This window comes from Coenobita brevimanus, chromosome 76, assembly GCF_032717465.1.
Source record: "Coenobita brevimanus isolate Jiangsu-jjx chromosome 76, ASM3271746v2, whole genome shotgun sequence".
NCBI lineage: Eukaryota > Metazoa > Arthropoda > Malacostraca > Decapoda > Coenobitidae > Coenobita > Coenobita brevimanus.
This window is the reverse complement of record NC_137029.1, coordinates 29,464,863-29,483,305: the sequence shown is the minus strand read 5'-3', so window position 1 is coordinate 29,483,305 and position 18,443 is coordinate 29,464,863. Positions and strand designations below refer to the sequence as shown.

General features: G+C 37.4%; 1 protein-coding gene across 1 annotated transcript in view; it reads left to right on the top strand.

The window, feature by feature from the left end:
* Positions 1 to 18,443, top strand: part of LOC145408238 (very long chain fatty acid elongase 7-like) — a 124,316-nt gene that overhangs the window by 89,124 nt on the left and 16,749 nt on the right. The window contains exons 3-4 of the mRNA XM_080278997.1: positions 1,339 to 1,529; positions 9,670 to 9,750. Of these exons, the coding sequence (XP_080135123.1) occupies positions 1,339 to 1,529; positions 9,670 to 9,750 (272 nt within the window). The remainder of the gene's footprint in view (positions 1 to 1,338; positions 1,530 to 9,669; positions 9,751 to 18,443) is intronic.

Sequence of the window (18,443 nt, the reverse complement as noted above, 5' to 3'; positions counted from 1 at the left end):
ATTTTTGTGGAATTGACTTATGTAGGAACAAATTCCTGAACCACTCAGTTTGAATGGGAGCCAAACCTGTAAGTGCTAAGCTGCAGGCCCACTTCGCTGACGTCACTTTCCGTTGATTTTGACCTGTAGGTTCTCACCCCGAAAGTACAGTAAACTCTCAGTTATCCGGCATAAATCAGCCAATCCCTATGCTGGTTAAAGCAAAATGCTGGATATTACATAGTAACCCCCAACTGCTCAGTATTCGACGTTAAGCTGGACACTTTATTGCATTGCCATCTGTCTCGAACCTTTATCCTAAAAACTTTCCCATGAGTAAAAGATGAAAATTGAGCATAAAATACAATACAGTAATACAGCACAGTTTTACAGTGCCGGTTGGCTACTATTACAAGCTGGTTGATACACCTCAATGCCAAATATTGCATAGAACCGCCAGTTACGTCCCATTTTGGCGCTGGATATTGCATAATTTCGCTGGATATGTCTTTAACCTGTGGATTGCAAGCCACAGCTCAGGCTGGGAAATGTCACGTTGTGAGCCACGACTCAGGCTGTGCTAGCCATGCATCACCACTAACTACTCCACTCCTTCACAAACTTACACATGGCTCTACACAAACAGAGAGAGAGATTTTTTTTTTTTTTTTTACTTGATGATGCCTCGGATGTTTATCTTTAGGTTTACAATAAATTCCCCCCCCCCCCCCCACTACTCCCCTTCGCAAACTTATGCATGGCCCTACACAAAGACGAAGAGAGAGAGAGTTTTTTTTTTTTTTACACCAGATGATACCCTGGATGTTTATCTTCAAGTTAATGATAAACAAAAACTTACATATATATATTTTTTTTGTGTGCACCACTGGGTGGGATAAAAAGAAGGCACTTGCGCAATCCAGTGGTTAATAGAGCCGAGCCATTGGTGCTGGATATCACGTTGGGGTGGATGTTGCAACAGTGGATAATTGAGAGTTTAGTGTAGCTATATGCAATAGAAAACAAACTTCACCATCATAGTGGAGAAGTCGAAGAGCTGCTCATTGTGGAATCAGTGTAAGTTGAATAAAGTAATGGAAATACAATATTTAAATGTTTTCACTGTTTCCTTCAGGTAAGTAAGGGAAAAGTCTAGCCATTTTATGTACCTGAACAGTAATTCATAACTGAATGGATAATTTGTTATATTTCCACAGACTAATTGAATAAAGTAATGGAAATACAGTATTTAAATGCTTTCACTGTTTCCTTCAGGTAAGTAAGGGAAAAGTCTAGCCATTTTATGTACCTGAACAGTGATTCATAACTGAATGGATAATTTATGTTAAATTTCCACAGACCCCCGTGTAGATGGATGGTTGTTCATGAGCTCGCCATGGCCAACTTTCTTCATTTGTGTGAGCTATGTCTTCATCGTCAAGGTGTTAGGGCCATGGTACATGAAGGACCGCCCACCCTTCCAACTGCGTAACCTCTTGGTTGCTTATAATGCTGCGCAGGTCATCTTTTCTGTTTGGCTTTTCTATGAGGTGGGTACCAGCTGATCATATACTCTAAGTAGTTTTTAGTTAGTGTGTGTGTGTGTGTATATGATATATATATATATATACACACATTACATCCCTACAGTACACGAGTTCCGAGTACGCGTTCCCCCTTGTACGTGAGGACCTCTTTTTTTTTTTTAACGTGAATTGAACTCCTTGTAAGCAAGACAGGCAGCAAAGAGTGGCCCAAATCCTGGGTTACCCCGAGTACACGATATTGCTCCCTTAAGAAGCGATAACAGGTAAAGGTCTCTCTATCTAGCTATCTATCTTTTGCCAGAAGCCATAATCCCATAAGGGGTGACCATTTGACTTTGAGTTATTTGTTTTACAGGGAGGAGGACTAACCCTTCACCAACTCACTTGTTGACACATAGGGAGCATGTATGGGTTGTTTATATGGTTACCACCCAATGTTGTAAATGGTTTCTTGGCTTACAGGAAACCATTTGGCTTGTCACTCAGTGTAAAGCCACCTGTAAAGGAAAGAAAAGCAATAAGAAGTGACAAGAAAGTTGAGTAGGAAGAGAGGAGGGGAGGCACAGAAAAAGAATGATAAAGGCTAAGGAAGAAGTAGGCAGCACTACATCAAGTGAGTGGATGATGGTCACCACCACCTACCAAATGATTTACCTAGTAAAGCCATAATCTTGTAGGTTTACTTTATCTTAGGTAATATGTCTTAGATAGTTTCCCTGTATGGTACAATACTTAGGTCTGAAAGGCATCTCAAGGGTTGCCCATGAAGGGGGGTGCCACCCATATGTAATTTTTCCCATAAGTTTATGTATTCACAGTACGCGAATTCCTAGTACGCAACGTCCTCTGCTGCCCATATAGGCGTGTACCAGGGGGATGTACTGTATATATATATATATATATATATATATATATATACATATACATATATATATATATATATATATATATATATATACATATACATATCTATCTATCTATCTATCTATCTATATATATATATATATATATGCTCAGTTGTAGCTATTGTATTTGTACCATGTACAGTATGGTGTTAAGACTTGATTTTCTTTCTTAACCATTACAATAAGCAAAACATAAATTTGATAATGGTATATTCCTTTGGTGATTAAGAAAATCTAAAAAAGATATGATATTGCAACACAGAAATCATGTTCTAGAGTAACGGACCCGGTAGTCAGCACAGCGAAGTTCAGTCAGTGTCAAAAGTTTGCCTAATTTTTCACCTCTTCTACATCTCACTTTCTTGTACTGGCTAATATTCCTTAGCTGAGAGAGGATTGGTTTGCTTCTCCTTGATATTGTGCATCAGGAAGGAAAGTGATGGACATGCTGTAAAATAGTAGGCATACTTTTGGTTCTGACTGTTCAGTGATTTAAGTTCAAGAAGTGGTACCAACACTTCTTTCTCCTCAAGTTCTCAAGTACTTTACAGTATTTAGTATTTAATATTTTCTTCAGTTTTTTCTCACAGAGTTCTTGCTTAATGGAATGCAGAATTTAATTTTTAATACTCATTTGAGTATTTAGTGCAGTGGCCTGTCATATGCAGTTACAGTATTTAGTTATGAATTCTTCGTTTTCCAGGTTTTCTGTTTAACCCCTTCAATCTGATGGCTCATTTTGTAGTGCATTCTTGCTACTGCCGGACAGTTTTCTTTAGCTGAGAATCTCAAATTGCTTAGGGTTGGTGAAGGCTAAATCCTACCCCAACAGTTTGAAAGGTGCTGGAGAGGGACACCTACATGTGGTGGCATCGAGGTAACCATGTGGGTCCAGTGCCTGATTATACAAATGCCTCTCAGCTCCCTTCCTGTCCCCAAGAAAGGAGAATGGTGGACTGCAGGAAGAGGGCAGTTTCAGCTTGCAGTCCACCAGGTTCACTTTTCAGATGAACCTGAGGCCAGAACTACCATACTACTACTATTACCACTACTACTACAGTCCAAAGCTTTTCCTCAAAGCTTAATAGAATTGTCTGTAAATAGCAAGAATAAAGTGGAAAAATATCACCAGATTGAAGAGGTTAACAAGCATAATAAATTGTAGTCAGATGGCAGTTCAAGTATGCATCTTTCTTTAGTAGCTAACCCTTTGTTTTCCAGATTCTGATGATTGCTACAGTTTTGTATCTCACACAGTAATAATAGTCAAGTGAGTTCAGTAAACCAATTTCATGTTAGTGAAGAAAAAAATACCAATCTTTATTGCAGGATGCACTGATCACTGGAGTTTATAAATATTCATCTTTTCAGAGTGACATTCTTCCATTTACCCTAATGCCAAACTATAGGACTCTTGCGTATATGTGCATACATATGGTCAGGATTGACAAATGAAGTCCAAAATTTTATATTCTATCCAGTATAGCAATGGTATTGTTGTTTGATTATTAAATACCTACCTTAGTAAATTTACAGTAAACAAGGTAAATGTTGCAAGCTTTTTAAAACTGCCTTACAGGGATACTTGGTAGGGGATTTCTTGTTAGGGTATCCGAGCTTAGTATTTCTGCAGTGGAGATATTTGTATCATCACCATACTTTTTATTACAGCTCTGGTATGTTATGCATTTATGGTATCTTATTCAGTACCTTACCACTTGCATGATACAGTATTCTAGTTGCAAGCAGTTGTTCAGTACATTACAGTACTTTGTTATGAGTAACACGCCTGATATCAGCTTGTAATTTACATATCTGTACTGTACTACTTTCGGTACTTTTGTTATAATGTATATTGTGATGAAGTCACATGATGAGAAGTCATAATAAATGAGGGTATAGTTCCTAAATAAGGTACATTTAATTATTAACCATATTGGCATTACTGTACTTTGGTAAGTAAGGAAGCCAACATGTTATTCATGTAATTGGCATTTTATCAAACTAGTAACCAATTGATATGATGTGATAAATACAGAAACACCATTTCATACTAGAGTTCTGTTTTGCCATATACAGTATTCAGTGGAATAATAAGCAACTTGTTTAGTAAATGTACCCTTGCTTTGTTGACATTACAGTGAGTATTCATTTCTATGCATTAGAAAGTCACCTGTATAATACACAATTGCAAGCAACTGAATTGAATTATTTATTCTAGGAACTGTTGTATCATTATCTATCTATCTATTTGTTTTCAGACGCCTTAATACTGTATAATTGCAGTACAGTATCTCTTTGTTAACATGGATGGGAAATTAGCCGTCTGAAAGGGACGTCTGTTATACTGTATTCAAATATACAGATGAACTTTAAAAAGCTAGCAGTGAATACAGAAATGTAGTTAATAAATACTGTAATTCTTCCCCAAATATGGGAAAGCATAAAAGAAAGTTGCACATACAACCATGTTTACAGTATTCTGCTGCACTTCACTTATTTCAAGGATCAAACTATTGGCTTTATTTAGTTGAGAGGTTTTGTATAACGAGTAATGTCATTCAAAAAGCTCTGATGTGGTTTTACATGAATACCTAATACTGCCCCAGTATGGTATTGCCACAGAAAATTATTATCTGGAGACATTGGGAGACAGTTGAAAGGAAAATTTCTTAGTTTTCATTTCTCCCCCCCCCCATTTAGCAAAGCTATAGTTCTTGCCAACTAACATGAAACCACATGATTTGAGCTACTAGTGTTTAAAGATTTTTTTTTCTCTAATACTGTATCATGCTTTTGTTTGTGTACTGTCCCCACCCGGGCTTGGGAAAAAATGTTCAGGGAGGAGGGGGAGGAAATATATGTGCAGACTTTCCAATAGATATGAGCTGAACAGTTTAACCTATTACATTTGAAAAAATATTTACATATATAGAGAATTTTTATATATACAGTATATGACTAACCACCTTCTTTAATACTGTAGTGCAAGATTATGAAATTGTTTTGTTTGAAAACATACTCTAGTGTATGTCATATTTTACCAGAAGGGTAGTTGCTACATAAAGACATTAGATGTTTGTGGCTACTAACAGCATCAGTTTATATGTTGCATGATAGACAACATAACAGAAATGAATTTGTGTACTGTACACCTGACAAAGCTGCTATGTATTGAGGAGTGCCAGAGTTCCCAGTGTCTACTTTTACCTCAGAGAGCCATCAGTTCAAGAAGCACACCTGTAATCTAAATGCATAATGTATTATAATAAAGTGAAGTCAGATGATGCCAAGCTTCCACTTACAGAATTCTCATACAGAGGTTGGCCATGGTGTTCCCTAGTCTAAGTACCTAATTTAGTTGTGATGGTCAGGCAAATTTGATATAATAATCCTCTTCAAGGTGTAGGGCATGGTCTTATCTTTCACAATATGTTCAGCGAGGATAGAATAAACAGTTATTATCACTTTGACTTTCCCGTTTATATCAGTTTGACTTTCCCATTTGCCATTATCTGTTTGGACTGACGATAGGTGCCAACTGTTTCGATATTAGTGTGGATCTTTGATGTCGTAATCCAGAAAAATAAGAGCTGTGAGGGAGGGGAGGGGAAGCAGAGATTGCAAAGACATATTGCCGATGCTTTCACCTTGGTACACTTTATATGTACAGTAAATGACCACTAGATCAGTACCTTGTACCAAAATTTTTTTTCTGCCTTGCAGTATTAATGTATCAAACTACAAAGAGTAAAGTCAAGGCAGAACTGATTAGGTATTCATTTTCTATATCCTAAAGCTCAGTGTTGATGAAAATGCATATTGTATTGTAGTAAGAGTGAATGTTAGTTATAATCATCCCTTTGTTTCCATTTATGTTGCTTAGTCTGCTCCTGCAAACCCTACTGAACTTTTCTAATATTGTCCTGCATGCACCATTTTTACTGCAATTGGTTACAGATTGGAATGAGTGGATGGTTCACACATTATTCATTCCGCTGTCAACCAGTTGACTATTCGGACAATCCTTCTGCTATTCGTGTAAGTGGCATATGTCTTGGTGCCTTATACTGTACCAGTCATAGTGATACTTAACCAGAGATGCCAGTGTGGTCCCTTGGTAAGACATCTATAGGTAGGTGTATAACTTCATTGTTTATGCAGCACAAAACATTTGGTAGGAAAGGCAAGGCTCCTAATTTAGTGATAAAGATACATACAGTAAATCAGATGTATGCATGACTGCATGCTTTTGTGATATATATATATATATATATATATATATATATATATATTATATATAGTAGAGTACCAGGTCTTGATATCACCTCTCTGTTGTGTTAATCAAGCATGCTTGGAAAAGTAAAGTTGTATTCAAAATTATTTCATGAAAATATCACCTTATAGTTTGGTTCCTTAGTATGTCCACTTTATTAGGACAGTACTAATTAAACTGCACATTACTGGTAAACTGCTCAGTATGTTTATACTGCACAGTGATTGTGTATTATAGATAAATATTGGACACTATGTTTATTGCAAATAACAAAGGCTTATTTCAGATAAGGATAGGGTTGTTGCTGTTACTGAATGAATAGATTGTATTAAAGTATTTTGTTCATATTGTCTTCTAGCAGTCATGCACATCTGCACACAGGTAGCCTTCAAGAGGATTGTTATGCTTTTCAGCTCCTTGGTTAATCATATAGTGCGTAGTGAAGAAAACATTGCCTTTGAAGAGCACAGTACCTCTACACTTGGCTATATCGGAGGGTAATTAGATACTTATTCCTTAAGTGGAATATTTTAGTTTTAAGAAACAGTATCATAGGAAATCACAGTATGTCAGCTAGAAGAGACAGGGATGTAGAAGACTTGGTGTGCTATTGCTTAATACTGGTAATACTTCCTTTTTCTGTCTTTCTGTGACAACATGCTGAACACAATTTTAACAGAGGTAACAGCATTAGGAGGCATTTTAGATTGGAGAAACAAGATAAATCTTTCTAGCCATTTTACTTAGTGATATGCAGAGCTGTAGTTGAAGATAATATCTGTGTACTGTAGTTAGATTGTTTCATCCACAAGACAATTCTCTTCTCCTACAGTAGTGACATTTCATACTGAACACAAGGTGTAGATGGAAGGCATAGTACGGAACAGTACTTAGTTTGTTTTTTTATATTGTTGACTACACTTTATCTTGAAGTGTATACTGTGAAATGCAAACAGTACATTGTCACTTGTTTACAATACATTGATGGAAGTACAGTATATGGAAGGCTTTCAGTTGCTTAGGTATATTTTATGAAATAAAACTCCATAGAGTAGTTTCCACTACATCATATAGTCTAAGAGGACATTGTCTAACTCCTGTGCTTAGTTATTCTTAAAAGTGGATGGTATAAGTTATGTCTCTTATTCCTCTTCCCTCTAGTGCTGATAATGCATTTTTATACTATGTACAGTATGTTTACTGTGCATAGTATGAATCATTGGTTATTATGAGTATACAGTTTTCTTATGGTTCCTATCAAGTTATTTTATGTACTGGTACATTTGAGTGGTTGTAGCAGCAATTTTAGTTCACATTCCTTCTGTTCAGTCTGTCTTTCTGTATTATAGAACTATTACTGGAATGTTCAGTATATTACAATTTGTTTTAGTAGTGAATGTTTGAATGTGTGCGTGTCTGTGTGTACTTCATGTAAATAAGTGAGAACCAAACTTCCCAATAGACTGGTTTATGTTATAATGTTATCTCACATATTTGTGTGACTAGTATGGACAAGCATGTTTTGAATTATTTATCTCCTTGTAACATAAATATTGTATATATTATAAAAAATGGTGGGGAGGAGCTACTGGGTATGCTTTAAAATCGAGTTGTGCAGGTTCATTTAAGTTTGCAAATGTCGTAGGCATTTATTCAAGGCCAAATGAATAGATTAGGCTGATGCTTGACATGATTTGGTCTGTTGCAGTTTGTAATGCTTCTGCTCCCACCATTTTCGATTTTTTTTTTTCCTCTCTCTCTCTCTCTCCAGGTTGTCCTGTCAGGGCAGTGTGTGAGTGTTTTGGTGTTTGTGTGTGTCCTTACTAATGCCTTACGTGGTGGGAGTAGACTCAGCATGATTGTTTGCTCCTGCCAGGTTTACTCTTGACTTGGTATGCATTGCTTTGTGTGCCAAGCTGCTGTGTGTGTGACTAATATCGCTTAAAAAAAAAAAAAAAAAAAAAAAAGTATTATAAAGCATTTACAGAACTGGAGGCAGATTCACAAACAAATTTATGGTCAGTTCTGTGTTTTCACAGGAAGGGTAAGTAGAGGAGTATAAAATCTCTCCACATCTTTGTTCTTCCTGCAGACACAAATTGTAGTTGTGGCATAGAACGCATTGTAAGTTTATTTGTGAATCTCAACTGTTAACTGTACTGAAGCTATATCCAAAGTACAGATTGGCTTTGAAGTACCAGTACTGTGCTTCAGTTGCACTAATACTATACAACAATTTTAATAGCTGACACTGCTTGTATTTGATGTAGCAGCAGCTGCAGGAATAATATAATTTCTTAGCAAAAGGATGTATGGATAAGTGAAGTTCTGAGATAATGACATGTATCTGTATGTCCTTGTACCTTTAAGAATTTTTTTATGTATATAATTAATTTATTCGTATTAATCTCATTTGGTGCAGGGCTTTATTGTTAAGTGTTTGTGTTTATGTGTTATGTACAGTTCATTTATGTACAGGCACTAAAGAATTATTGTGCACCATTGTGGTGTGAAACAGTATTACACATGGACTACAGAATCAGACCCACCAACACTCCCAAAACAGAATTTCACTTATGTGAATAATTTCAAAACTCATTGCACCCAGGGGTACAGGTAATTTTATGACCAGGTGTACATAGTAAAATATTTCGTTATTGTAGGATGGGTGATTAAAAAATAAATAAATAAATAAATAAATAAATGCATTCATCTAGTCACCATAAAATGCCTACCAGACACGGAGCTGTATACTGTACACCATAACCACTTGTGAGAACAAGAAACAGTGTGCACCTCTCATCACCTAATCAGCCCATTGTAAGTTATTTTATTTCTCTCTGCCTAGTCAGCCCTTCCTTTTTTTTTCTTATTTTTCCTGCATCCACTGGTTACTGATGATCTAAGATGGCCATGGTAGAAGTGTCAGTCTTAGTGGATGCATCATGTTGTTTGGTTACAGTTCGGTATGGGCGGATGGTTCCGTGGGTACTCCTTCCGTTGCCAGCCAGTCGACTACTCACATAATCCCATGGCTATCCGGGTAAGGTTATGGTAGTCTTGGCTGATCCCTCTCCCCTACCCTTGCCTTGTGATCTGGAGATTGATTGAAGTTCATTTTATCCTCAGGTGAAGAGCTGTGCCATCTGGAATGTGTTGGGAGACTTGAGCATTTGATAAATAATAAACATAGGAATAGGGGGATGCAGTATTTAAAGTTATTATCAGGAATGAGACTGCTGTAGACTAATTGAAGGGAAAGGAAATGCTGTGCGAATGTTATTTGATTGTGCAGTGTATTTGTGTGTCTGGTAGTGATTACTGATGAACTAGTACTGTGTGTTCTTTCTTTTGTTTTTTCATTTATTGCTGAAAGTATTCTGTGATGAAGTTTGGGTATTACCAAGAGAGTAAGATAACTAACATTTTGAAAATACCGGTTTCAGTCTGTGCTCTCAGACAGAAGCAGTGCAAGATACTAATTGACATGACGTGACATGAAGAACGATACTATATTTAACCAAATTATTTGTAGTGAAAAAACACATGAATTTTTATTTACAGTAATTTAACAGCTAAAGGCCATTAACATTAATGTAATGCAATTGAGACTGGGTGTTTGTATTACCAAACACTTTATTGCCTGACATACCATATGAACATTATACCAGTACAGTATTTGTAATGATTTGTGCAGGTTGGACTTGTTGGGATAATCAAAGTAGAAACATATTCAATTGATATTGAGTTACATATAAGAGCAGTTTTATTTCCTATATAGACCTAAACTTTAGCGCCTACATATACACTTCATTTAATATGGGTGCTGATCAGTATTGGGGTTAACACTGATATTGTTTACATTGCTTTTAGGTGTGCTGCTCATGGTACATGATGTTTGTATTCATTCATGCATTATACAGTATTGTTAATTTGTTGGGAACTTTGAAATGCTGATGTGAAACTGATACTTAGTGTTGTTATGGCAAGGCATAAATATTGTCTTTACCTTTTTCTTTTCTTGCTTTTTACTAAGTCAGTGCATCAGTCAGCTGAACAGTATTAGTCTTGGGCAGATAACTCATTCAACCTTAGGAAAATTTGTCTTTTTCCTACTTATGCCAGACAGTTGTATTCAGCTTAGGAGAGACTTAACTGTAGGGGTTAGATACTGCTTGAGTTAACCCTACACTGCTAAAGATTCTTCTTGAGTTGAATCTTTTGGAAAGAAGAATAAAAAGTAAAGGATATCCTTGAGCAAATAGTTATGGGGAGATATAGATGTCTTGTTGTTGTGGCCCCATGTTCACCTGAACATGTAGTTTCCCTTTCCCCACAGTTCACCATCCTGCTTTGGGGAAATAGGGAAGGAGTTGAGGGATGTTTGTATAACCATTTGGTTATATCAGTGCTGCCACATGAAAGCATCACTCCAGCACCATACACGTCATAACACCAGAGTGATGGAAGAGGCTAAGACAGGCTGTGGGAAGGTTTCAGGCCAGGCTGCTGTAGACCAGATCTGCTAGGATTTCTCTCAGCAGAGGAATATCATCTGCTATTAGCCTAAATGAAATTCCTGTTGTTCCATTAGCATGGAAGGGGTTGCTTAACTCGCTGATGCTGGGCTCCCTGCACCCTATCCTTTTCCCCCAACCGGGCATATTTTCTTAATTTGGATTTTCAATTCCCCCCCCAATAGATCAAAACAAGTGTGTACTCACCCTCTGCTGGTGTATATCTCTACCAGTGTGTGGGTGGGCTGGGTGCAGTCAGTACACATGTACTCCCCACACGTATAGGCGCACGAGAGAGCCAGCCACATCACTGTCAGTGAGTTTGGTGCGCTTTTAAGTTGAAACATTCCCATGAAATATGAAAACGTCCTCAGACGTGAACCGTCGCCTGTCGACCACACGTCCTCAGATGTGAACCAGCATCAAGAGGATAAGATAATACAGATAAGTAATGCATTTTAGAGCTAGAATTCATAGTGTAGCAGAGTCTTCTGGTGTTAGCCTAAAAGGAATACCTAAATGCACCAGCTACAGTGAAAATGTTTAACTGTAGGAAGCCAATCTGTTTCTATGGCAGCATTTCACAGATGGAAAATCCTCCTTTCTCCTCTTTTATTGGAATGATGGTTTGTTAGCATATGGATTCATATGACCAGAGGAGCTGTTGTTGTGGCCTTAGGCCCATATGGTTGTGAACCCAGTAAACTGCAGGCTGAAGTTGCCTACTGTAAATCCTGCGGTCCACTATTCTCCCTTCAAGAGACAGAGATGGAGTTGAAGGACGTTTGTATAACTAGGTATTGGAGTCACGCCGTTAAAATTGATGCCACTGTGTCAAGGCATTTCTCTCCAGCACCAAGCTGAGCAATATCATTATATTGCCAAGATGCCCCGGTAATTAAAGCACTAATTAAATATCTGTTTGATGATATTTGCAGTGAGAGTTCTTGTTCAGTTTTCAGTTTGTGTAGAATACAGAGAATGTTTAGGAAATAAGTATAATTATAAATGAATAAAAAAGTAACAGGAGCTACAGTACAGTGGCATGTTGGGTGGATCTACTGTATATTTACTTTGCTGTCTAGAGATATAAGCACACTTCATCAGAATGAAATTAAAGTTTATGATATTTTATGTTGCAAGACAAGCAACAGTGGGAAACATGTGAATATTAAATATTCACCTCTTAGTTTTCACAGTGGTTAGTGGAACACTTGAAATAAGTTGTTGATTCACTGTATGTAATCCTTCTTTAAAAGAGTTATGTAACTGATCAGTTACTTGTATTTGTTGTGTGGTGAGAGAGGTTTCTTTTCATGCATGAATTTTTTGCATTATAGAGAGGGCTGTAGTATATGGTGGAGTCCACTCACTTGGTGTAGTGCTGCTCTCGAGTGTCTGCCCTTTCCTCTCCTCCATCCTTCTTTCCATCCATCCTCTTCTGTCGTTCTTTCCTTCATTCTTTCCTCATTCTTCCGCCTGCGGTTGACTTTACACTCCCTCTTGTGTCTTTTTTCCTTAATTTTTTCCTCTTCCTTCTGCCTATGTGTGACTCTACACTGAGTGACAAGCCAAATAGTTTCCTGTACACCAGGAAACCATTTACTACGCTGGGTGGTAACCATATAACCAAATTTTGGCTCCTGGTGGTTTAGTGGGTAATAAAGGTGCTCCAATCGGATTGAGCCGGTGAAGGTTTATATCCAAGGGGTGGTTGGGGTTGATTGCTTACGTAATGCCACTCAGGGATGAGTGAGGCTGGTCACTCTCATCTTAAATGCCAGGACCAACTTTCCTAGCCCCGGGCTCCTACGCTCCTCATGGGGCAACGTAGGATTGGATGATGGATGGATGGATGGAAATATTGGTGTACAGTGTATTATATATTTTTGGGAAAATAGAGTATACTGTTACAAGAACTTGCATTACATAATTTTTAATGGCCATTAGCTGTATATAAGGTGTTATTCATCATACGATTGTCATTTTCATAGCTGGAAGTATTATGTATTTTGTCTTTTCCTCCTTATTTTCTCAGTACTCATGTTATCCATTATCATTTTTATCATTATTATTTTCGTCTGAGCAAGTGAAGCAAGGGAGAACACTGTACTTCTGTTGATACTGGTGTGTAAAAGTGTAAAATTTTTGCCCCAAATGACATGTAAAATTTCCCTTCTTAAGTAGCACCAAAGCATTGTTAATATTCAGCTATTGAACCAGTGATAGTATGTCATACCATTTTGGTATTGTCATGATAATTGCCTTCCAATGGTACCAGACTTCTTCCCCAAAGAGCTAAATATAGGTGAATATGCCAAAAATGTTTCCAGTAGGCAAGCAAAGAGCCCCCAAACTTTGTACTGTATTTTCTTCAGCTGTGAGGCCAGTCATGGCACTGTGTACCTTTTTGAAACTGTCATGAAAATTGCTTTTCAGTGGTACTAGTCAAAAAAAAAAAAAAAAAAAAAAAAAAAAAAAAAAAAAAAAATCTAGATTTTATTCTTGATGTTTCTTAATGTTTTTATGGAGACTAGGATAGGCATTTTTCTCCTAGTACCTATCTCTGTGCTCACACCTCCTAAGCCTTCAGTCCAGTTACGTACTGTATTTTTATATTTTTTCTGCTTCCATTAGACATTATATACATAAATAGATAGATATAGATATATAGATAGATAGACAGTTTAAGGAAAAAAACATGGTATGAGGAGATTAATGGAATTGCTCTCGTTCTTTGTACAGGTGTGTTCCCCAAAGTTAACAAAATTGTGTGGAGGTAGCAAGAATAGATTAGAGAGGTTAATCCTTCCCTTTGGTACTGGAAAGGGATGCCATCATATGGTGGCATCAGTATAATTGGATTGCTTTGCTGTCTGGCTGTACAAACATACCTCAACTCTTCCCTGTTGCCTGAATGGAGGATGGTAGATTGCAAGAGAAGGGCAGCTTCAGCCTGCAGTTAACTAGGTTTACAGTCAGCTGAACCTGGGGCCACAACAACAACAACAATATCGATTCTTCCCTTTACCATCCCTTGTTACCTTCACTGACCTCTTAACATTCAAATTCTCAGCTTTCTCACTTATCCCTTTTCTCAGACTTGAAAAATTTTGAACTGTGATTTGGCATTTAATTCATTTGGTTACAGGATAGCATTCAATACTGTACTGTAAAAAATGAACAAAAAAAGGCATCCCACAAATGAAACTGCTGTGGCATTTTTTTTATGCATGCATATATATAATTCAGTCAGTCAGCATGGGATATGTGCAGTAACAGAATTTTATTAAGCTCTTCACTATGTTTAGTCTGGAACATCATTTATACAGGGTGTCCCGGGAAACATATGTCAAACTTCAGGAATTTATTATTGGACAAATTTTGAGTAAGAAGAGCTGTTTCAACATGGCTTTTAATTCTGAACTATTATGGAGCTGCAGTTATTGAAGACCTTTAATGGAAAAATGGTTTTCCTCATAAATCACCCATAAAGCCATCAGTACAACTCATGTGTGGGGAGGCTCAACAGGGTGGAGTTAAAGGCTTTTTGTCTCATCAACTCTCCTCCTCTTACTGGCTCCCTTCAACCTCTGTCTCTTCGCCGCACTGTTGCATCTTTACCTCTTTTCTATCACTACTTCAATGGTCACTGCTCCTCTGAACTGTCTGCTTGCATTCCTCCACCTCTACGACGGGTGCGTAGCACCTGTCTAGCAACAAGCTTTCATCCCTTTTCTGTCCAGCTTTCTAATGCAAGAGTTAACCGTTACTCCCAGTCCTTCATTTATGCAACAGGTCAACTCTGGAACTGTCTCCCTCTGTCTGTATTTCCTTCTTCCTATGATCTCCAGTCATTCAAACGCAGTGTGTCCAGGTATCTCGAAATGATCGGATCTTGATTTTGGCTCTCTCTTGTATCTTGTTTTTCTCTTGGAAGGAACAGTTTGTGGGCTCGTGGCCTTTGGTTCCTTCTTCCTAGCATTAAAAAAAATAACAATAATTGTAGTTAGTTGAGAATTTGGCCCATGGTGATGTAGCATTTATTACTCAATTTAACCCCAAAATGACCTCTTGAAGTTTGGAACACATTGGACACCCTGTGTATTAATCATGTAATTGTCAGATAATTTTTTTTCAGCTTACGAGGCTTTTCCAACTGGAGGGCTATGCTATAAGTCATATGCCCTTTCAGTAGTAGATGTCCTACTTAGCTGTAAATAAACCTCTGGTCGTAGCCTGAGTTAAGAGAAAGCTGCATCATGGTAGTGAAGGGATTAATAGAAAACTGAATGATGTTTGTGTATAGATTTATCTAGTCTTTACAATTTCATGAAAGGTACAGTAGTATGCATAATAAACACAGTTATGGAAGATAGCAGAACCTTACAGTAGCTGTTATTCTGAGTGCTGTGTAGTACAGGAAATCTTCATTATGTTCCTTTTTTTTGTGAAATTCAAGTACAAGTAAATTACAGAAAAGTTTCCTGTTAAAGGTTGATTGTCATCAGTTTGATTGATATGCCGGTTCCCCTCAGTTTACACCACCAATTGTATGGAAAAGTCGTTAGAACATGACCTGACTTATAACAAGGACTGCATACCTTGATAAGCACTGTTAGTCAGTTTGAATGATGCCTAGAGTAGTACAAATGACAGTGTAATTATTAATTGTGAAGTGTTTCGTTATTTTGTCATTGTTACTTAATCTAATTTAAGTTTCATTACTCTTATATTGCGTCGGTGAAATGTAGAGTATTTTTGTTCTCTGAATTGCTAAATAGGACTTGGAAAGTAAGGAAAAGTAAAGATGTGATAAGTACAGAATCCTTACCCTGTATTCTACTTGATTTCTGGATTTGAAATATTTTTTTTACAAGTCAAGCACTTCTTTGTGGATGAAATATGTTGTACTGTGTGTAAGCCTCTGCTTTATTATTGTTACCATACTAGATTCGGTACTGTTCAACCATATTTATTCCCAAGATCCTTGCTGCTTAGTGTGACCTAATACAGGATTGTTGTTGAGTAATCCCAGTATGGAATAATCCCAGTCTGATTGGCCAAGCAGACCCATTAGCTGCAGGCAAGCAACAGAGCTGTAAAAATAGTATTACATTATATTGACAGTTAATAAAACAAAGACAAGTTATCTGTATCAATATGAAACATGGGACAAAGATGTAGAACATATACAGTTTCACACCAGATAAAGACATGTCCAGTGTTAAGTTGCTCTTTCAAAGATCATTTAATCCTGGGAATGAAATTTTTCTTTATACACGTATCAGTACTGTTTATTTTTTCTTTATACCCTGTATCGGTAACCTAGCACAGTACTATTTATCAAAAAAAAAAAAAAAATTTCATAGACAGTAATTTAATAAAAAATGAAGTTTGACCTATGACTTGATCTCTTGTAAGATACCAAATTATTGGTGGTACAAAAATGAGAAATATCCATCATAACTTTCATGTAGATGTAAAGAGAATAATGTACTCTGCCTGTAATTAATGTTTTTTTTTTTTCTTTCAACTGGTTACTGTAAGATTCTGCTCTTCTTCAGCATTTAGTACAGTGGCTTGTTAGAATGACATGTTATACAGTACGTTGTTAGTGGAAATGGCTGTAGATAACATTATGAGAAAACTTTGCGTGATGTCAAAGTAATTACTGTATTAGTTGTCAGCAACTGACTGACCTGTCATTATGGCTGTCACATTTTCTTGAATCAGCCATGCATACCTCGAGAAATGACTGGGATGTTCAGCACATCAATAATACCTGTATGTAACTATGATAATGGTTGGGAGATTTTAAATAGCAGCCTGTTCAGGGAGTCTAAGTAAATGTGTTCGCAGTATTTGCAGTTTCAACCTTTGCCATGAAGTTCAGTTTCAAGCAGAAAGCAACTTCCAGCACTTACTCTTATATACATAATTGGCATATCCCCATCCCTCCCATTGTTTTACAGTGTGTGAAAAGACATTACTCCTCTCATAATTCCCAAAGTTTGTTTAGAGAGTCATGCTCAGGCTTCAGGTGCAGATTTTTATTATACATTTACTGTTTGTAATTGCATATTCCCCCCTCCCATATTTTTCATGTGAAGTTGTTGTTCTTTTAATTCCTTAAGGTAATTCAGTGTTTCATCCTCAAAGTGGTGACCCAAAGTTACTCATATTAAGACATATTGTGATATGAGCTACAACGCCTTGTTGTAGCATTACAGTATTTGTCAATGTATTTGATACAGTTTATATTACATATACTGTAATTGTAATCTTAACCGCCTTGCACACATTACTGAAAGTAGCTTATGTAAATGTTTTTGCCTAGTTTACAAAGTGATGCTTACAAGCTTGATGTTCAAAAAGATCATCACCAGGCAAGTCTTTATTCAGTTTGCATCCTGCAGTGATGGTGTCTATTAAGGTAAGTTGCCAGAGCCACAAAGAATAGCTTTTGAGCATGGAGGTCTAACCTGTCAGTGGCTCCTCAGTTGTCAGGCCATAAATGTCTTGCTTTGTCTCTTTAATCCTCGATGTCAGATGATGTTTGTTTCTTCTTGCTATCACTGGACACTTTTATTCAGCTTAAGGGACACTTCTTACCACTTCAGTAGAAGTGTCTCATAAGTTTAATAAAATTGTCTGACAGTCACAAGAATAAATCTATGAATTGTCATCTGATGTAAAGGATTAATACTTCCACTTACCCTTTCATTGCCCACCTCACACCAGGATATGAATTTTGTTATTGCGGAATATGGCACCCCCCACCCCCCCGACCCTCGAAGTTTCAGCTGAATGTTGAAATGACATTTGTTGGATTACACTGTATCGTGTGTACCACAGGAAGGAACATGGAGATGTATTTGATGGAGGAGACAAGCACCTGATTCATGAGAGTCAGATTTAAAATTCTATCTAGCTGTCTATTGCCAGATGCCTTAATCCCATACGGGGTGGCCACAAACAAATCACCTCCACGTCGCCCTGTCCCCCGCCATTTCGCTGCCCTACTCCCAGCTCACACCCCCGTCTCATATACCTTTCCACTCCATCCCTCCATCTCATCCTTGGCTTCCCTCCCCTCTCTCCCCCTCCACCTCACTCACATACATTTTCCTCGTCAGTCTCTCACTCTCCATCCTCTCCACGTGGCCAAACCACCTCAGTGTGTTTCTCCTAACGCTTCCTGTCACATCCACATCCA